This window comes from Chiloscyllium plagiosum, unplaced genomic scaffold (genome assembly GCF_037043375.1).
Source record: "Chiloscyllium plagiosum isolate Xiang-an unplaced genomic scaffold, Cpla_swu_hap1 HiC_scaffold_10, whole genome shotgun sequence".
NCBI classification, from domain to species: Eukaryota; Metazoa; Chordata; class Chondrichthyes; order Orectolobiformes; family Hemiscylliidae; genus Chiloscyllium; species Chiloscyllium plagiosum.
Window position 1 is genome coordinate 17,447,880 of NW_028270148.1, and position 22,029 is coordinate 17,469,908.

The 22,029-nt window shown below is 39.6% G+C and overlaps 1 protein-coding gene across 5 annotated transcripts in view; it reads right to left on the reverse strand.

Annotated features, from left to right (window-relative positions):
* The window catches only part of tarbp1 (TAR (HIV-1) RNA binding protein 1), a 177,987-nt gene that overhangs the window by 94,926 nt on the left and 61,032 nt on the right, over window positions 1-22,029 (reverse strand). For all 5 annotated transcript variants that reach the window (XM_043695407.2, XM_043695409.2, XM_043695408.2 and 2 more), the window contains exons 13-17: window positions 21,451-21,545; window positions 19,269-19,430; window positions 8,873-9,066; window positions 6,628-6,880; window positions 6,159-6,341 (exon numbers count right to left, since the gene is read on the reverse strand). In XM_043695407.2, the coding sequence (XP_043551342.2) occupies window positions 6,159-6,341; window positions 6,628-6,880; window positions 8,873-9,066; window positions 19,269-19,430; window positions 21,451-21,545 (887 nt within the window). The remainder of the gene's footprint in view (window positions 1-6,158; window positions 6,342-6,627; window positions 6,881-8,872; window positions 9,067-19,268; window positions 19,431-21,450; window positions 21,546-22,029) is intronic.

Consider the following 22,029-nt stretch of genomic DNA (forward strand, 5'->3'; position numbering starts at 1 on the left):
ACCTTTACTGTCAACTATACCACCAATTTTGGTGTCATCTGCAAACATAAATTAACCATGCTTCCCATATTCTCTTCCAAATTATTGCTGAAAGCATGCATGCAGGTGCAACAGGTGGTCAAGAAGGCAAATGGTACAGTGAGAAGATTTGAATACAGAAGCAGGAATGCCTTGCTGCAAATATACAGGGCCTTGGTGAGACTACACCTGAAGTACTGTGTAATTCTGGTCTCCTTATCTGAGGATGGATGTGCCGGCTATAGAGGCAGTGCAATAAAGATTTACCAGACTGAGATGACAAGATGGATATAAGAGAAGAGATTGGATTGGTTAGAACTAAATTCACTGCAGTTTAGAAGAATGAAGCAGGCTCTAACACTCTAACATGACTAGAAGGATAAACACAAAAACAATGCTCCAATGACCAAAGAGTGCAGAAGCTGGGGTGACTGTCTCAGGACAGCAGAAGGCCCTTTAGGATTGACATGAGGCGAAATTTCTTCTCCCAGAGAGTGGTGGGCCTTTGAAATTCTCTGTCATAGAAAGTAGTCGAGGCCAAAACATTGAACATTTTCAAGGGGGAGTTAGATATAGTTCTTAGGGCTAAAAGGATGAAAGGATATGGCGGGAAAAGAGGATCAGGATACTGAATAGGATAATCAGCCATAGAGTCATAGAGATGTACAGCATGGAAACAGACCCTTCGGTCCAATCCATCCATGCCAATCAGATATCCCAACCCAATCTAGTCCCACCTGCCAGCACCCGGCCCATATTCCTCCAAACCCTTCCTATTCATATACCCATCCAAATGCCTCTTAAATGTTGCAATTGTACCAGTCTCCACCACTTCCTCTGGCAGCTCATTCCTTACATGTACCACCCTCTGCGCGAAAAAGTTGCCCCTTAGGTCTCTTTTATATCTTTCCCTTCTCATCCTAAACCTATGCCCTCTAGTTCTGGACTCCCGACACCAGGGAAAAGACTTTGCCCATTTACCCTATCCATGCCCCTCATAATTTTGTAAACCTCTATAAGCCATGATCACATTAAACAGCATAGAAGGCCCAAAAGGTCAACTGGCCTACTCCTTTTCCTATTTTCTCTGTTTTCATATTTCTAAAAGGTGAGCAATCCAAGCACTGTCCTAATATTTTTTAGTTGCACCAATTAATATGCAGTCAATCCCAACTAGGTCCGCAACTGCTAGCTTATTTTATGGCTTTGCTTTTGACCAAGATTACGGCTAGGTGTGGAAACACACGCAAGTACACGTTCAAATTGGAACACAACTTTTAAGCACAAATGCAATGTACTGCTCATCCAATAAATCACCTAATGTACAAATAACAATACTTGTGGTATTACAGGGAATGATAAAGGTCAAAATTAACATCTATATATATATATCTGTGCATTGGTAACTTATGAACAGGCCAAATAATGACCATCTTCAAAAAAGTAATTTTAGATTAAATGCCAATTTCAAAATCTCAGCACTGCTAAGTGTATGGTCATTTCACATTTTCCTTTAGTCCCCAATAGTAATGATGCTATGTTTATTTGAAGCTGCCTTGGCGCAGTTTATCTGTTACCAAATGTAATGGGCTTAAGTTACAGCTAACACAACTCGCTCACAATGTTTTGAAAACATCAAAAGCTTTTACACTAATAGCATGATGTCATGGGTACAATTACTCATGGAAATGTGTTGCTGGAAAAGCGCAGCAGGGCAGGCAGCATCTAGGGAACAGGAGAATCGACGTTTCGGGCATTAGCCCTTCTGAAGAAGGGCTAATGCCCGAAACGTCGATTCTCCTGTTCCCTCGATGCTGCCTGACCTGCTGCGCTTTTCCAGCAACACATTTCCATCTCTGATCTCCAGCATCTGCAGACCTCACTTTCTCCTACAATTACTCATGCACAGGTGGATCACAGTGACCAACTTAAACAGCAGCACTACTTCTGCTGCATTTGAAGCACAGTGGTTTCTTATTCTTTTGCAGGATGTGGGCATCACTGACTAACTCTGTATTTTTTTCACATCCTTGATAGCTTTGGAGAAGGTGGTGTGGTGAGCAGCTTGAACAGATGTGGTCAATGTGATATAGGAACATCTATAATGCTGTAAGGGAAGGAGTTCCAGGATACTGATGCAGCTAAATGAAGGAACGGTGATACAGTTCCAAGTCTAGATGGTGGATGGCTGATAGGTTGGCTGTAGGTGATGGCTGTCCCTTGCATCTACCAACCTTGCCCTTTCCAACTCTATTTTGATTTAATCCCTGCCCTCCCCTGCACTGTTTGATCACACAGCATTGCCCTTTGATGTGAAGGGCACTGCTTGTCACTGGCCACTCGGGTGTTACCTTTCTTCCTGGTGGTGGAAACGGAATAAAGATTTGTGCACCTTGTGTCTTTCACTGTGTCTCAACCTGCACACACACAACATGGGTACTGGGGAAAAAATAAGCACTACCGCTTATCGTGGGCGGCACGGTGGCACTGTGGTTAGCACTGCTGCCTCACAGCGCCAGAGACCCGGGTTCAATTCCCGCCTCAGGCGACTGACTGTGTGGAGTTTGCACATTCTCCCCATGTCTGCGAGGGTTTCATCCGGGTGCTCCGGTTTTCTCCCACAGTCACAAAGATGTGCAGGTCAGGTGAATTGGCCATGCTAAATTGCCCGTAGTGTTAGGTAAGGGGTAGATTTAGGGATATGGGTTGGTTGCGCTTCGGCGGGGCAGTGTGGACTTGTTGGGCCAAAGGGCCTGTTTCCACACTGTAAGTAATCTAATCTAATCTAATCTAAGTTAGGCGGTAGTGTGGGGTTTAAAAAAAAAGGAAGAAAAAAAAACTAACCTTGCCCTTCGCGATCAGAGCAGTCATGGATTTGTAAAGTGCCTTGGTAAATTGCTGCAGTGCATCTTTTAGACCTGGGGGGGGTGGGGGGGAGAGCGGGGAAAGAGGTATCCCATCTGCTTCTCTAATATCCTTTAGGGAAAGAAATCTGGCATCTTTACCTGATCTGGCTGACATGTGACTCCAGACCCACTGTAATGTGGTTGACTCTTAACTGCTCTCTGGACAATTCGGGATGGGCAATCAATGCTGGTCAAGCCAGTGAGACCCATATTCCAAGCCCTATCCCAAGGACAGGACTTTCCTAGCAGAAGTGGTGGCATAGTAATATACAGTGGGGATGGCATTGCTCTGGGAATCCTCAACATTGACTCTGGACCCCATGAAGTCTCACGACCTCATGTTAAACATGGGCACAGAAACATCCTGCTGACTACCATGTACTGTCCTCCCTTGGTCGATGAATCAGTACTTAACGATGTTGAACAACACTTCGAGGAAGCATGGAAGGTGAAAAAGGTGCAAAATCACCTCAGGATGGAAGATTTCAATGCCCACCATACATTCAAGCTGTGCGCACAGGGTGGGTGGCAGTTGGGGAGAAATGGATGGAGCTGCACCGATCCAGACAACAGGAGAGTATCCTATCACATTTATCAGCAGATGGGTTCCTCACTGAAGAATTGCTAGTGCCTGAAATGCCCTTGTAGCCACAAAATATTATTGAATTTTCGATGGCATATGGATTATATTGGTAAGGGCAACCTTTATTGCCCTTTCCAAATTGCCCTTGAACTGAGTGGCTTCCTGAGCTGTTTCAGAAGGCAATTCTGGTCTGGAGCCACAAGTAGGCCACCTAAGATAAGGAGAGCAGATTTCTTTCAATAAAAGACATTAGTGAGCTGTAATTGCTGATCACTCCATTCATATATTCAATCAGAGCCTGGGAGAGAGGATGTATGTGATGCTAATAACTGAAGCTCATTTTCCTGAGGTGAGAGGAGGTGTGCACTAAAGGCAGATGGAATAACTGTTTCCAAAGAGAATTGGATATGCACTTAAAAGGAAAACCTTGTATGACTTTGGGAAAAGAAGGGAAGAGTTAGACTAATTCTAGCATTCTAAATGAATAGTTTCTACATCAATGCACCAGTTTCATTAGCAAGAGAGACGATGTAGCTATAGAAATCGGAAAATAAGGGCTATGACATTTTTAAAGAAGTTAGCATTGGCGGAGAGGTTCTGAGTGGTTTAGCAGGATTAAAAGTTGATAAATCAGCAGGGTCGAATGAAATGTATTCCAGGCAGCTGAGTGAGGCAAAGGAGGAATAGCAGGGGTGTTAGCAATAATTCTCAATTCCTTGCCAGCCATAGGAGAGGTGCGAGAGGACTGGAGGACAGCCAACGTGATACTATTATCCAAGAAGGGAGCAAGGCATAAACCAGGAAACTACAGACTAATTAGTGGTGGGAAACTATTAGAAGCAATTCTGAGGGACAGAATTAATCTGCAATTGGAGAGGCAGGGATTAATCAAGAACAGTCAACATGACTTTGTTAAGGGGACGTCATGTCTGACAGACTTGACTGAATGTGGGGGTGCTGGTGTTGGACTTGGTGAGAGTGAATGTTTCGAAGAGGTGACTAGGTGTGCACATAAAGGCAATGAATTCAACAGTCTGCTGTGACTTGAGCATGGCAAAAGTAAGTAGTCATGTGAGCCAAGGAAATTTGACTAATTGGATCTAGAATTGTCTGAGTGGCAGAAGGCAGAGAATGTTAGTTGAGGGGTGTTTTTGTGACTGGAAACCAGTGTGCTGTGGGGTTCCATAGGGATTAGTGCTGGGGTCCTTGCGGTTTGTGGTACATATAAACGATTTAGATTTGATCAGTAATTTCATGGATTAATACAAAAATTGATGGGGTGATAAATAGATTTACCAGGATATTGCCAGGAATGGAGGGTTTAATTATAAGGAGAGGCTGGATAGGCTGGGGCTTTTTTCACTGGAGGATAGGAGTTTGAGGGATGACCTCAGACAGGTTTATAAAATCATGGAGGATATAGATAAGGCAGGTGTCTTTTCCCAAGGGAGGGGAATTTCAAGACCGGGGGCATATTTTACGGTGAGAGGAGAAAGATTTTAAAAATGACATGAAGAGCAACTTTTGTTTCCACAGTTCATGTGTGTAATGAACTTCCAGAGGAAGTGATGGATGATGGTACAGTTATAATATTCAAAAGATATTTGGAGAAGTACACAAATAAGAAATGTTGGGGGCATATAGGCCAAGCTCAGGCACATGGGACTAATTTAGTTTGAAATTATGGTTGGCATGAATTGGTTGGACCAAAGATCTGTTTCCATGCTGTATAACTATATGACTCTAGAAATGATATTCAATCCAGATAAGTGTCACTTGGATAAGAAAACCAAAACACAAGAATACACAGTAAACAGTAGGACCTTGGTCTCCATGTGCACCAGCCTCTTAAGTAGCAGGACAGGTAGATAAAGTTGGTTAGAAGACATATGGGATATTTATCTTTATCAGTGGAGGGGCAGCACTTAAAAGTAAGGATGTTATGTTGGAATTGTATAAAATGTCAGTTAGGCCACAGCTAGAGTACAGGAGTCCAAATTATACGAAGGATAGGATTGCACTGGAGAGAATGCAGTGGAGATTTACCAGGATCTTGCCTGGGCTGCTGAGTTTTAGTTATGAAGAGAGAGCGGGTAAAACTGGGGTTGTTTTCCTTCGAGCAGAAGAAACTGAGGGAGAATATGATAGAGATGTATAAAATTGAGGGGCATAAATAGGATAGACAGGAAAAAAACTTTTGCTCTTGGTGGAGGAATCAATGATTTAGGGGGCATAGATTTAAGATAAGGGGCAGAAGGTTTAGACACGATGTGAATAAAATGTTTTTCATCCAGAGGGAACTGATTTCTGTAAGGGTGGTATATACAGAAATGCTCATAACATTTATGTGGTATTTATACATACACGTGATGCCGAGGCATACAAAATTATGGACCAAGTGTTGGAAAGTGGGATTAGAATAGTTAGGTGGTTGTTTTTGATTGGTGCAGACTCAATGGGCCAAACAGCTTTTCCTATGCTGTAGACCTTTATGACTCAAATGTTGTGATTCTTTCACAAAAAGTCAACTTAACCATGATAGGACAAATAACCTCCTTCAGTGCTTTTATTGATCCATGAATAAGTATTAGATAATACAATAACTCACAAAAGTGGGTTTCACTAAATAGCAATACTAAAATATATTTTACCTCCTTCACTTTTATTCCAATGCCACATTCTCCAGTGATGCTAAGTAGCTGAGGATGAAAGGCAATCTTTATGTAAACATTCAAAGTAGGCCAAAAATGCAGCTGGTTGCTGTTCAAATCCACAACTACCTTCCAAGCTAGATCAAGAGATTTCACACAAAGAGATTCTTCTGACCTGTAAAGCTAAATAAATCAACAGGTTAAGATGCACGGTAAACAATCTTAAAATTATGTTACAGTTTGCACATTCTTCTGTCTCAAAGTGTCAGAAGGAGCATTTTATAGACCTTCAAAAGGTGAAAAATATTTCAACAATATAGCTACAAATATGTATCTTTGAGTTACCATTAGAATAAAGACAATATTTTGTATTTGCAAGAAAAAGTAGCACACCTATTTATTGCAGGAATAAATGAGAAATGTCTTAGTTGCTACCAGTCAAATATATGTCAGATTTAATCTTGCTAACCTTAGGAACAAGAATCTTCATGCATTGCAGTATGGGAAGTACTTGGTCCGATCGTACAATGTTAAGTGCTTCTACACAGGCGTGAAGAATGAGAGCTGGATTTTTTACAGCAGGTAATGAACTCTTGTTGGCTATAGTTTCAGATGGCTGTTCAAGTTTGTTCAAAATAAAATAGACACAGGCCCAATGATCATGGATATACTGTGTAGAGACTTTTCCCCAGCCCTCAGCTGAAAATACATCCTCCAAAGGTCTAAACAAAACAAAAATATCCTTTTTAAAGGCAGGAAAAGTTTAATATTAATACAACATTTTACAGTAATATAAATTATGTAAGAGCAATGAAATGCAAAGCCATTATGAAATGCCAATATACTAAAATATTCTGCTCCTCCCATCCTCCAGGTCCAGAAATGTTTCACACAATTAACGTAATTGTAATGAAAAATTGTTTGAGACCATTATTTCATGAGGGGTTTGAGGGAGAGGCACTCGTTGCAAATTTGAAAACCAAACCACCAAATAAGGAATAACTGAACTATTCTGAAGAGTTCCACTGTAAATATGCTTGGAGTGAATTCGTGTATCATGGCAAAACTGTCTGTTGGAATGTCAAAACCTAGAATTTGTTCCGCTATTGTTTAAAGGTCTTCTGGAGAAAAGTGAAAATAACACTATTAAAATATTTGACAGCAAATTAAAAAAACTTCCACAATAATGAACAACCTTCAATTCATATTAAGATCAAAAATCCTGGAGTCCTGTTATCATAAAAATAGAGTTAGATACATTTATTTACCATCAACCAGTGCAACCAATCAGCTCAGGCAAACTTGATATATTGCAGAGAATCAGACATCATGTGCACTTATAAAATTATGAAAGTTTATGCAGTTACAATATTAATTGCCTTTACCTTATTATCCCTCACTAACACCGCACCTGACTAAACATCAAACCAACTGTTTTACTAGCTCTTGCACAACTGTACTAAATTTGTGTTAACTGCACCAATTCCTCAAGTTATTGTATGCTGACAGCTTTTTGTTATTAAAATTCCGGATTTGTGATTGATGAAACTTGAAAAAAAAAAAGATGAATTTGCAGCAGGTGGAAAAATACTTTGAAATGCATTTGAAAGCCGTAGGCCTTAATGGCAAAAAATAATCATTGTGTGATTACGTCAATTGCATGCATACTCTTTGTTTATTACTAGATTGCATTTTTGTTGTTTAACACTGCCATCCATTCTGGAGCATGCTGTCTGGTGGCTTGACAACTTGGCATATTTATTTCTGATAAGTTAGAAAACAGTTGGCCCTAGCTCAGAGTTCACATGCAGCGTGGATAATTATTATGGACAGAATAATATTGTTCTAGGAATATTTAATTTTATAAAAGAATACTGTTGACTTAATATTCATGTGTGATTTCACAATAACTTCAGCTTCTGATTAGCTGGCAAGTCATGAATCGAATTAAAAACATCTGGTTTGCAGGCTGGTCAACAAAAAATCAGCTATTGTATCATTTCCCTTCTCAAGAAAGCAGACAGGGATGTTTGTTCCAATTCTACTATTTATGCTGCCTCTTTCTAAGCGGCTGCTGGGTTGAGCATTCAGTAGGTCCCATAGTGCTCCAATTCACAATGTTTCCACTTCTTATGGACTCTCTTTGCCTACAACTTCCCCAATAGCCCATCCAGTGTGGTGAACCTGGCAAGGTTTGACCAACTCACTCAAATTCCTTTAGAATTAATATAAAAACTAGCAAGGCAGAAAACAAGTGCTCAACATTGTCTGGACAGCTTTCCAAAATCCTAATCTAGTTAAAGTTTAGTTGTCTTTCCAGATTGAGTACAGCTGTTAATTCAGCATTTCAACCTGGATGCCTCCAAAGCAGAGCCAGAAAGAGCTTTGATCCAAGCTGGAGATCAGATTATGTGTCCAATCGTTGGTGTCAGCTGAGTTGCTTGCCGCTAAATGGGCAGAAATGAAATTTGTGCTAAATTGGAACTGGAAGAGCTAAACTGCAAATAAATAGCAGAAAAAGCTCTTAAAGTTTTTGAAGTAGATAGAGTAGAATGCCTTGAATGGATGAGTAAATTACACAAACTGTGAACCGTCACCAACCCAGGAACTTTAAGTTGCTGCTCTAATATTCCCTGCAAGTCTTGAATATTTACATTGAACTTCCCTGTATAAAAGTTTCACACTTGAAATAGTAAATTACTCATCTTTCTTACCCATTGTCTTGCTTACTGAAGAAAGGTTTCTCAAGATTCTTGTTGAAGGGACCAGTTAAAACAGATTTGACCAATGTTTTGACAGCATTGAGGGAGTCAAGTTGCAGGTCTGGATACTGGGCATTAATCTTGCAAATCCAAGCCAAAGAGGCTCTAGCAACTACCATTTGGATTTGTTGTCCTAATTTCAGAACCTGAGACAAAAAGCAAAATAGAATTTATGTATCTTCAGCTGAACTCTGCTCACATTCACAGTGGTGTTTTTCAAACAATATTTGTTTGTGGAATATGGTCAGTGCTGGCTAGTCCAGCTTTTATTGCTTGTCCCAACTACCCTTTTTCTTCTCTTTGATCATTCATGGGATCTGGGTGCCACTGGCTCGGCCAACATTTATTGCCAATCCCTAATTGGAGGGCAATTAGGAACCATACACATTGCTGTGGGTCTGGAGTAAAATGTCGACCAGTCCAGGTAAGGACAGTAGATTCCCTTCCCTAAATAGCATGTGAACCAGATGAGTTTTTATGGCAATTGACAGTGGTTACATAGTTGCCACTAGGACAGCTTTTTATTTGAGTTTTTTTAAAAATAGAATTCAAGTTTCAGCATCTGACACAGTGATTTTGAATCCATGTCCCCAGAAGATTACCCTGGGTTTATGGATTATGAATCCGGTGACGTGGCCACAAAAACACCATCGCGCCCCAATGAATAGGAGGTCGGAAGCTGCATAATTTTGCATATTGGATGACATAATTGTAATGCACAAAGAACGATTTTTATACACAGTCAAGGGATATGGACTTTGGTGGCTTATTCCCATCCCTAATTGCCATTGAGGAGGTGGTGTTAAGCTGCCTTCTTGAACTGCTGCAGTCCAAGTGCTGTAGGTAGACCTGCAATTCCAGGATTTTGACCCAGTGACAGTTAAGGGACAGTGATGTACTTCCCAGAAGCATTTATTTTCAGACAGATTGGAATAGACAGTTGAAAACTGCTGATAGTACAGATTACCTACAATTCTTCCTGAAGTCAATCAACAAACTCCCATTGAATGAGGATTTTACTTTAGACAACGTAGCTGGAGGCTACTTGATTGCATCCAAGGTCAGAGAGAAATTTCCCGGAACTTCTTCCCATCAACCCAAACTTTCTCAAAATAGTTTTACAAATGGAGGAAATCTATTAAAACCAAAGTAAGTTTATTAAAGGAGGACAAAGGTGAAGCCTAAAAGGTAAGAAGCAGTAAGCTGCTGGCTATACTTCAGAGAAACATGAAGAAATTGCCTATAAAAAAATTGAAGAAAATGATCCCATGTCCAAAAGAACAGTTCTATAAATAGCTTCACAGAAATCGGAAGAAAAACAAACTCAAGCACATCAAGACACCAGGTGACTGAGAAGCTGAGTTTTTATGTGCAATAAACAAAACATTTTTAAAGGAGACAGAAAAATAAATCTTATTGAACCAAGATGTTTTATGGGCCTCAAAAAAAGGAAAGAGTGCAGGTATGATAACTTCCATGCCAGCTGGAAGAACATCAATTACTCACTGCCACAGGTGGAAAGGTCAGAAAAATAAAAGTGATCGTTGAGTCAGACAAAGGTAGCAAAGAATTCTCAAAGGGAAAATGCAGCCAAAAGAATGAAGCAATGTGGCACTTCTGGGTACAATTTGATGGATGCATTCTGCAGGAGGTATCCGAGCAAGGGGGTTTCAAAGGCAGGATCCAGTTTAAGAGTCAATATGAAAGGCCAGGAGGTTACGTGAAATACACAGTCTTCAGAGTTATTGGTACGGCAATGTTTAAAACAAAAACTCAAAGTGGTTTTGCTCAACAATGAAAAATTTTAAAATGTAATCATCCACTATACCATAATGGGGGACATGTTATGTCCAGAATTCCCAAGGTTCCAAACTTGGCTGTGCAAACAAGCATAGAGACATAGCGATGAAAGGTGGAAATGAATGGAATATTATTCCAAACTTCACTTATACCCCTAGCATGTGTTAAGAGCAAAATTCTCACAGGTCTGAAAATACGTCAACATTTTTAACTTAAATCATAGCATTCGACAGAAAACTCAAGTTGAAGTAAGCACATGATAAAAAAAATGCTTTAACATATGCGTCTACGTGTTTGGACGTCATTTGGTGATTTGCAAAATTATAAGCTCTTTGCCATTAAAGGGCCACAAGACAAGGGATTTTTAAAATAATTTATTTTAATAAGAGGATAGGATGGAATAAATTGCAGAGGCAGACAATTGCCAAATATAAGGGCCAAATAAAGAAGCAGAAATTATGCTTTGCAGAGTTCAATGTGTTTAAATATTTATAGAAGTTTGGTCATCTACTCCTTTGGATATTTAAATGAGTACATTACTTTTTCAAGCACACCTGTCCAAAGAGAATATCCAGCATGTTTTATTTGTTGTTGTCTCTCAATGCAAAGATGACAATGTCCACCAACTGGGTTATTTGATAGGGTTCTGGTAGATATGTGACTATTATCTCACTTGGAAGATTTTGCTGCATTCAGGACCAGATAGATAAAATGATTTCATTTTGGATGTACTGCTGCCTCAACAACTTCCCTTTGTTTCCACCCAACAAATTTCTTCCCCTGCCCACTAGGGAACAAGCAATAATGGATTTGGAGATGTGTAATGAGGCAGACTTGATTAGGGAGCTGAAGTTGAAGGAGCCCCAACAGGGCAGTGACCATAATATGATAGAACTCACCCTGCAGTTTGAGAAGGAAAAGCTAGAATTAAATGTAATGGTATTAGTCCATATAATGTAATGATTAAAGACATAGGAGAGCAGCTGACCAGAGTTGATTGGAAGGGAAGCCTAGCAGGGTGGAGCAGCAATGAGTCATAGAATCATAGAGATGTACAGCATGGAAATAGACCCTTCCATCCAACTCGTCCATGCCGACCAGATATCCCAACCCAATCTAGTCCCACCTGCCAGCACCGCACCCACATCCCTCCAAACCCTTCCGATTCATATATCCATCCAGATGCTTTTTAAATGTTGCAATCGTACTACCCTCCAACACTTCCTCTGGCAGTTCATTCCATACATATACCACTCTCTGCGTGAAAAGTTGCCCCTTAGGTCTCTTTTATATCTTTCCCCTCTCACCCTAAACCTATGCCCTCCAGTTCTGGACTCCCCCATCCCAGGGAAAAGACTATCTATTTATCCTATTCATTCCACTCATAATTTTGTAAACCTCTATAAGGTTACCCCTCAACCTCTAACGCTCCAGGGAAAACAGCTCCAGCCTATTCAACATCTCCCTATTGCTCAAATCCTCCAACTCTGGCAACATCCTTATAAAATTTTTTCTGAACCTTTTCAAGTATCACAACATCTTTCCAATAGGAAGGAGACCAGAATTGCACACAATATTCCAAAAGTAGCCTAACCAATGTCCTGTACAGCTGCAACATGACCTCCCAACTCCTGTACTCAATACTCTGACCAATAAAGGAAAGCATACCAAACGCCTTCTGCACTATCCTGTCTACCTGCAACTCCACTTTCAAGGAGCTATGAACCAGCACTCCAAGGTCTGTTTGTTCAGCAAGACTCCCAAGGACCTTACTATTAAGTGTATAAGTCCTGCTAAGATTTGCTTTCCCAAAATGCAGCACCTGCACTTATCTAAATTAAACTCCATCTGCCACTTCTCAGCCCATTGGTCCATCTGATCAAAATCCCATTGTAATCTGAGATAACCTTCTTCCCTGTCCACTACACCTTCAATTTTTATGTCATCTGCTCTTGTTCTTGAGCACTAAGGAGATCAAGGGTTACAGGAAGGCAGGCAGGTGAATTCGGTTGAGAAAAATCAGTGGGGTGGCACGGTGGCTCAGTGGTTAGCACTGCTGCCTCACAGGGACCCAGGTTAAATTCCTGTCTTGGCCAACTGCCTGTATGGAGTTTGCACATTCTCCCCGTGTCTGCATGGGTTTCCTCCGGGTGCTCCGGTTTCCTTCCACAGTCCAAAGACGTGCAGGTTAGGTGGATTGGCCAAACTAAATTGCCTGTAGTGTTAGGTGCATTAGTTAGGGGAATTGGTCTGGGTGGGTTGCTCTTCGGAGAGTCGGTGTGGACTTGTTGGGCCGAAGGGCCTGTTTCCACACTATTGGTAATGTAAAAAAAAGACCAAATGGCGGAGCAGACCTGATGGGCCAAAAACCCTAATTTAGTTCCGATAGCTTAAAGTCTTAAGGAATTTTCCTTGCCACTGATATGCAGTTGCATTGAAACAAATTTGCACCAAGTACGGAGGTTCTATGTGAGCTTTATCCAGGGACTGTCATCACAACACTGAAGCAAAGGCTTCAGAGTGGCTATGGTAACCATGAAATTATTATCAATCTTTGCAGAGTCACATTGGTTCACTGATCTCCCTTAAGGAACAGTATCTGGCCTAGATGTGATGCCAGATCCACAGCAACGTGGTTGACTCTTAATTGCTGTCAAAAGTTTGGGATGTACATCAAATGCTGAATTTTCCTGCAGCATCCACATGTCATGAATGAATAAAACATAGCCACAGAGAATTTCAAAATTTCACCACGTAAAAATTAAAGTTTAAATAAAATTCTTGTCTTGGAACGATGTTAGCAGGCAAATTACTGAAATTCATCTGATAAAGGTCACTTTCATACTAATTTTCTTCTCATTAAAACAAACACAGAGGGAATCTGATATTGGTTACTAGTTTCAATTAGACTACATTTGAGGTTGCTCATTGTTGCTTGTTGCACAGTTGAGCAGAAGTTCAAACGAAATTCCAATCTTAAGCTTTCTTGATAGTCAGCTATTGTCAAACCTGCAGTCTCACCATTCAGACAGAACTAATCTGCAGACACATCTGATGACTTTGCAATCCAGTTGGTTGCTTAATTCTGCCAGCTCTGAACTCAATGTCAATTTCTTCTCATCTCCAGAGAAGTCTCCAAGAGTTAAAAATAAAAAATCTGTTTCTGCTTGGGGGCACTGTAAGCAATTTGCTAGAAGAAAATGCCTGTTTCCCCTGTTCTTCTTCTCCAACCTATATATGGTACCCTCATGCAAAGGTAGTTTCCAGAAGAACTATGTCTAAGAGTCACAGAAAGCTAACTACACTCCCCAGACATGCATAAAATATTAAGATGTCCTGTGATTATTTTAACAGTTGATCTCCTCGCTTCCAAAATTCAACCATCCTGCTCAAGACAACAATTTGGCCAAAGCGCTGATCCTGCCTACTGGGTCAGCCCTCAGCAATCTCACCTTTCAATTCACAAGTTCTCCAATCCTCTAACCATGCTAATATATTACCTTTAACACTATGAGCTTTTATCCTAAGTAGGCCAATGTGTAGTACATTATTGAACTGCCTTTTGGAAATCCAAAATATTACATCTACTTAGTTCCCTTTATCTATCTTGCTTGTTATCTCCTCAAAGAATTCTAATAAACTTGTAAGGCATGAACTCTTCTTCATTTTTCCTTACGCTGTCGTGTCAAAAGAGTTCAATACTGCCACATTAAGAAAAAAGTTTAAACAAAACTCTTTCAATTTCTATTTCATCCAATTCAACTTTCTAAGTTAAGCAATGCCTCAATTTTAAAATTCTCATCCTGGTTTTCAAATTGTTCCATGGCCTTGACCCTCCTTATCTTTGCAATCTCCTCCAACAACTCCAAGACATCCATGCTCCAAATTCGTCCTAAACCGCTACTCCCCATTACCACTCACCTCTTTCAGCAGTCTTTAAAACTGCATCACAACCAACCTTTTGCCCACTGTCCAAATGTATCCTTACACATCTTGGAGTAAAATGTTACTTTGTAATGCTCTACGAACACCTTGGAGTGTTTAATTACTTTAAAGGTACTTTAAACACAAGTCACATTTGTCTCTCTAATCCAAATGCATCATCACAATATTGGTAATATTTAATGCATGTTATCTCTTATTTTCTTCAAGTTTGTGATGTTCCACACTAGAAGGCTTAATTGTTAGTAATGACTTCATCCAAAGTTAAGTTGTTGTCCTTACAATGTTCAATTTCTTTTGTTCAGATACTGTTATAGCTATCGACCAGTTTGAAATGGTTATTATTGTTTATTGTATACAACTAAAGTATCAGCTTGGTTCAACGTACTGTTAGGGTAAAAGAACTTGATAAGGCAAAGAAACTTCTAGGGTTTTGGGGGGGAAATAGGGGAGTGGAACTAAGACAGCCAACATAAACTCATTAGCCTCCTTCAATTCTGTATCATGCTCTGAATTTGTGCTTTTGGGTATCTGCCAATAATTTGTTAAAATTAATAAATAGCTTTTAAGCTTAGACGTGCAATTCTTGCAGAGTGCAATTTGGCTGCTCCAACATTCAAGCTTTTAGCAAGTGATACCGGTCTTACGACAGCTCATGGTCAAGGTGCTCTCCAGAAATGTCATGAAGTTTTACATAAGGGAAACAAAAGGGGTAGGACAGATAAAGAAGCCAATTATGCAAAAGACAGTCAACACGAAAAGTATAATCACAGAAATTATTCACTTCAAAACAAAAATATCTGGGAATAAAAGTCAGAAATTGTTTGAAGTTATTATCATCAGTCCCCAAACACGAGTTGATTTTGTGGGATTTTTTTTCAATTTAAATGTTATTTTTATTTTGAATTAGATTTCTGAGGTCTTATACAAATTAAGAATGAAGCTGTCCTATTAATTATTAAATGTGTAAATATATTTGTATTAGCCCGTAGGGGATTTGGTTAACTTAGTAGGTTCAACACCTGTGTCAACTGAGGTCATGATGAAAACTCCGCCTTCTCAACCTAGCCCATCACCTGAGGTATGGTGACCTTCAGTTCGAATTCACCACAGGTCATCTCTCTCTAAATGAGAAAGCAGCCCATGGTCTTCTGGGACTGTCACACGGCTGACTAATTCTTTTTAAATAAGCTGCTTTAAAACTCTCCTCCTTTAGCAAAGGCACGTTAACAGTTTTTTTTTAAATATTTCAAGTATGTAAATTTTACTTACATGAAAAACTGCTTCTAGTCAGAGGGACAGTAACTAGATGACATAGCAGGTATGGAGGGCTCATATGTCAGAGTCCCTATAGATTATATAAAAAGTACAGGGGAACTTTAAAAGGAAATTAAAAAGCTCAAAGACTGTATGAGAAAGCACAGGTAGGTAAAATAAAGCAAATTAGAAAGGGGCTTTTAACAATTATGTAAAGAGCAAGAGAAAACAAAGAGAAAAGTGGGCCTGATAGGGACGTAATCTGTTGGTGGTGTCACCAGGACCCTGCACAGTTTCAGTAAGACCTCTCTACTCTTTTACTGCACCCCCCTTGAAATAAGGGCCAAAGGCCCATTAGCCTTCCAGATTACCTGCAGTACTTGTGTGCTAGCTTTTTGACTTTTCTGCACAAGTACCCTCAAGTTCCTTTGTGTTGCAATTTGCACTTTGTAAACTGCTTGCATCTCTCTCACAACTTACCTTTCTACCTATTTTTGTCATCAGCAAATTTATCTACAGTACATTCGCTTCCTTCCTCCAAGTCATTAATATACATTGTGAACAGCTGCAGTCGCAGCACTGATCTCTGTGGAGTCCCATTGGCCATGGGTCACCAAGCTACAAAGAAACCCTTTATCCTCACTGCTGCCCAACTGCCAATTCTCCATCGTGCCAACACCAGGCTCATCTTATGACTTAACTTTCAGTGAAGTACCTTCTCAAACATCTTTCAAAAGTCCAAATACTACTAGTTCCCCTCTATCCATTCTGATCGAGACTTCCTTGAAAAACTAATAAATTAGCCAGTCATGATTTCCTTTCATGAAGCCATGCTGACTCCACTTGATTACATTAGGATTTCCTATTATTCTGCCATTACTTTCTTTATAAACTGATTCCAACATTCTTCCAATAAACAAATTAGGCTAATTGGCAGATAGTCCTGCTTTTTGAATAGAGATATCACATTGGTAGTTTTCCAATCCTCCGGTACTTTTCCATAACCAAAGGATTTTTAAGATAATTACAACCACTGCTACCTCTTTTAGGATCATGGGATGCAAACCATCAGGAGCAAGGGACCTATCTGCCTTTAGCCCCATTAGTTTGCCTAATCCTACTTCTCTAGTGATGATGTTAGCCCTTAACTTTTCCCCTGTATTCTTTAGGATTATACGGGCAGGTTTGAAATATCATCCGCTATAAAGACTGAGACAAAATATCTGCTTAACTCCTTTGCCATTTCATTATTCCCCATTCCGATCTCCACAGATTCATCTTCTAAGGGGCCTATGTTCACTTTGACCTCTCTCCATTTATATATTTAAAGAAGCTCTTATCGTCAGTTTTTATATTTCCTCCTTCGTTTGTTCTTGTACTTAATTATCTATCATGCTTTTAGTCCTCTTTTGCTGGATTTATCTCAGTTTTCAGAGCTATCACTAACTTTTGCCTCCTTCTAAATTTTCCTCTTTCAACCTAACACTCTCCTTAACTTCCTTGGTTAGACTTTTTCTTAAGGTAATTAGGTAATCAGGAAGGTTGATGAGGATAATATATTTGATGTGGTCAATACAATCTTTAGCAAGGGTTTAGACAAAGTCTGTTTTCGTAGATTTGTCAAGAAAGTAAGAGCCTATGGGTTCTAAGGCAAGGTAGCATGTTGGAAAATTTACTGAGAGGCAGGAAGCAGAAGCTGATAGTAGAGGGATGTTTCTATGACTGAAAGTCTGTTTCCAATGGTGTGTTTCCACAAAGCTCAGTGCTGTGACCTAGCTATTTGTGGCGTACATTAATGATATAGACTTAAATGATATATATCAGAAAACTCGTCAAGGACACAAAAATTGGTAGGCTGCTAAATAGTGTGAATAGCTGTAAACTGCAGGAAGATATCAATGGACTGCTCAGATGGGCAGAACAGTGGCAAATGGAATTCAACCCAGAAAACTAAGAGGATTTGGAGAGATACAAGTCTGGAAGGTGTGATGATCAGAGGGACCTTGGTGTGGATATCCACAGATCCCTTATGTTAGAAGGCCAGGTAGATGATGTAGTTAAAACGACATATGGGATACTCGCCTTTATTAGCCAAAACAAAGAATACAAAAGCTTATAAGGATACAAGGTTAAGCTACAACTATATAAAACACTGATTCAACCATAACTGGAGCATACCATGCAGTTCTGGTCACCACATTTATAGGAAGGATGTGCTTGCAATAGAGACATTGCAGAGGAGACTTACGAGGTTGCCACCTGGGCTACAAAGAAAGATTGGATAGGCTGGAGTTACTTGCGCTGGAGCTGTGAAGGTTGAGAAGGAACCTGACAGAGGCATATAAGATTATGAGAGGTATTGATAGGTTGTATAATGCACAGTTTTTCCTCAGTAGAGGGCTCAATAATTGAGGGCATAGATTTAAGGAAAGAGGTAAAAGGCCATAAGGGGGAGTTGATAAGAAATGATTTCACTCAGTCTGGAAATCACTGCCCAAAGGGTGGTTGAGTCACAAACTCCAGAAACATTTAAGCAGTACTAAGATATTAACTCGTGTTACCATAGCTTGACCTATGGGTTAAGAGCTGGAAAATAGGATTAACGCAGTCTTATCTTTGTTGACTGGCACAGAAACAATAGATTGAATGGTCTCTTTCTGTGCTGTTAACATTTTTAATATATATTTAAGGAGATTTTCAAAAGGGGAGGCAGAAATAATCTTTGTCGTGCTTTATGACATGGAATGCACTCCCCAAAAAATGGGAAGGTGATGGCCCAGTGGTATTGTCACTGGACTGTTAATCCAGAGACCAGGTAATGTTCTGGGAATCTGATTTTAAATCCCACCATGGCAGATGGTGGATCCGAATTCAAGAAAAATTTGGAATTAAGAGCCCAATGTTGACAATGACTCCACTGTCAATCATCAGAAAAAAAACCCACCAGGTTCACTCATGTTTTTTAGGGAAGGAAACTACCATCCTTACCTGGTCTGGTCTTTTTGTAACTCCACATCTACAGCAATGTGGTTAACTCTTAACTGCCTTCCAGACAATTAGGGATAGGCTATAAATGCTGGCCTAGCCAGTGATACCCACATTCCACGAATAAATTAATAAAAACTTGGTGGTGGACACAGATACAACTGTAACTTTCAAAATGGGACATCATCTATACATGAATTTTTCTTTTCAGTGAAAGACTTGGGATGGCCTGACTACTGGATAGCTTTTTCAAAGAGCTGGCATTGGAATAATTGTGTTGTATAAAAAGTAATAGGGAAAGGAAGGTTGAGTTTAAAGTATTCTGGTACATCAGAAAATACAATGCAATGGAATGATAGAGTACCTCATCAGCATTGGAAATCTGAAGATGCTGAATTGAAGCCTGAGTCAGGGAACAGATGTAGCTCCAGATGCAAGAACCTCTCTCCCAACCCACTACTGAAAGTGCCTTCACTATCTCACTCATCACAGCGAGATAGAGATGACATCTGTCAAGGTCCAAAACCTTGAATGAAGAAGAAACACAGTGGATTTAGAATAACAAAGGACAAAAAAAGTTTCATGTGTACTTGTTCAAAAATGAGACAATAATCATACCTAAACCTTCTCCACTCCTGGCTTAAAAAATAATCTTCAGACAGGGTGTACTTTTGAATTTCCTTCTTTACAATTCTTAGCAGCTCATTAAACATATGCTTACAATTTCACTACAAAATTGCTCACAGAAGAATTACCTTCTCGTCTGCAATAACTGCTACCTCCCTCCCATTTGCCATTGGCAAGATAACACACCAGATATAAAATAATATTATTTAAACCAAAATATCTGGCTTTGTTCTAAAAATTGGCATCTTGCAAGTTTTTTGGCAGCTTACTAGCTCCACTTCAATCATCACAATGACAGTATCAGAGGGCATCTATTTTACAAAATATGCTGCAAATGTCAAAATGAAGCAATAGGTTATAAAAATGTAGGATTGTTTATCAGTGTTTGTCAGTTATTTCAGATAAGACATTTATGTCTGGAAACAGACATACTTGCTGTCACAAAATATTTTGAGGAACTTGATTAAAATGATTTTGCGACATGATCAGACGTTTAAGAAAGAGACCCTCAACATCAGCTTCCTTAGCCCAGAAATTATTTGGTTTTGTTTTCACAAGGGAAATAAACTTGCACCCTGCTTAAACCAAGTTCTGCAGCCTTGATAATTAAATTCACTAAGTCCGGTGACATGGAGTTTTCAACTAAATTGCCAATCCACAAAGACAGAACTTGACAACGAATAATATTTTATCATTATGAACTTAACATTTTTAAAAATTATTTAATTAGCAGATGTAATATACACTGATGTAGATTTTTATTTTCACCATCTACTGCAAAAAATCCTTTACTCAGCCATCCAATTTTTAAAAATTCACTCATGGGATGTGGGTTTTACTGGCTAGGCCAGCATTTATTGCCCATCCCTAGGTGCCCTCAGGAAGGTGGCAGCGAGCGGTCTAAACTTTATTCTAGATTTTTGTTGCAATGAAAAACTATTCAACTCTTTGGTTTAGAGTTAATACGAATAGCCATCCTTTAAGCCCTTTAAATCTTTCAGTCAGATTACAGTTGTCTTTGGAAATTTTTAATGATCCTGAACAAGTCTTCCAGATTTCCACAGCAACAAAGTGTTCCCTGATTTTACTCTTAAATAGCCTGGTTTTAATTTTAAGTTTGTGCCCCTTGTTCTCAACTCCCATACCAGATAAACTAGTTAATTTGTGCCAAACTCATTAAACCCTTTTGTCAACATTATCCTTCAAAATCTGAATCACATTTATGAAACCCATCATTCTAACACAGCTCTTCAGAGTCCGAAATTCTGCTATCTTGTATTGTACACCCTCCAACCTTTTCTGAGGTTTAAGTGGTCAAATCAGAAATGAGCGTCGGCTTTAGCTCAGTTCAGAACATCCCCCTCCCTGTGACAAAATGTTAAAAGTTCAAGCTCCATCTCCATCAAACGAGTGCAAAACTTGAGCTAGAGCAATGAGGGAGTTGGAGGTGTCTATGCTCAGGTGAAACATCAAACTGAGGTTAACCTCATGGGTGGATGGAAATTATGTGACCACAGCATTCTAAAAGGGGAGTGGGGAATTTTCCTTCAATGTTCTGCCCAATTACTATCACTTAACCACCTCCTAAAAGATTATTACCTGACGAGCGAATTGTGGAGGCAAGGCAATGGCTAGGGCTGGGAGTGGGAGAAGGGATGACCTGCATCAGGATAAGGGAAAGACATGCATTGATAGTACGTGAATAGGGTGCCCAGCTTCGAGACATTGGGAAGCAGTTTCTATTTGTCCATTTTGTGCATTAATGTTTGCAAAAAAAAAATTACAAGTCTAAAGACTTCTCTTCCTGCAGCACTATTTTTGGAACTGGCTGCTGCTTGCTGCTATTTCCCAATTACATCAGTTTTTATATGAGTAACAGCTTGGAAAATTATGAACAGTATTCTGCGATGTACACTTACAGTTTTTAGTTCACTTGTTAACCTCCTAAGTGTATACTCCAAGACTTGTTCTACCGAAGACATGAGACAATCTCGTAGTGCATTCAGTATCCTGTCTATTAACAAAGATAGGAGAGCACTGACATCAGTAATGCACTGGATGCAAGTTTTCTATGATAATTTTCTATTGGCCTAGGAACAAACCAAATAATTTCTTTCTTAAAAAAAAGGATTGATAATTGAGAATAGGTTCACTAAAATGCTTAGCAAGCTATATTCAGTAAAGTAAGTAATCAGTGTCAAACTCATTTTGCAGAATGCTCGACAGCAACCTATTAGTGTCAGACCCAGAAAGGCAATGACGGAGGCAGATCTTCAAGTCATTAACCCAGGCCTATTGAATACACTTTGATTTCTAAAACAGGGACACTATTACTGCATTGCAGAAATTAAATTTAAGCATTTTCTTTCCCCCTGAAGTAGGGAAAGGAATCAATGTTAGTGGTGGATTGCTGAGCAGTGTAAAAACAATTTGTGGCAAAAGAGAAACTGATATCTTGAAAGCCAACACAGATTAACACATTTTAAATAAATATACCT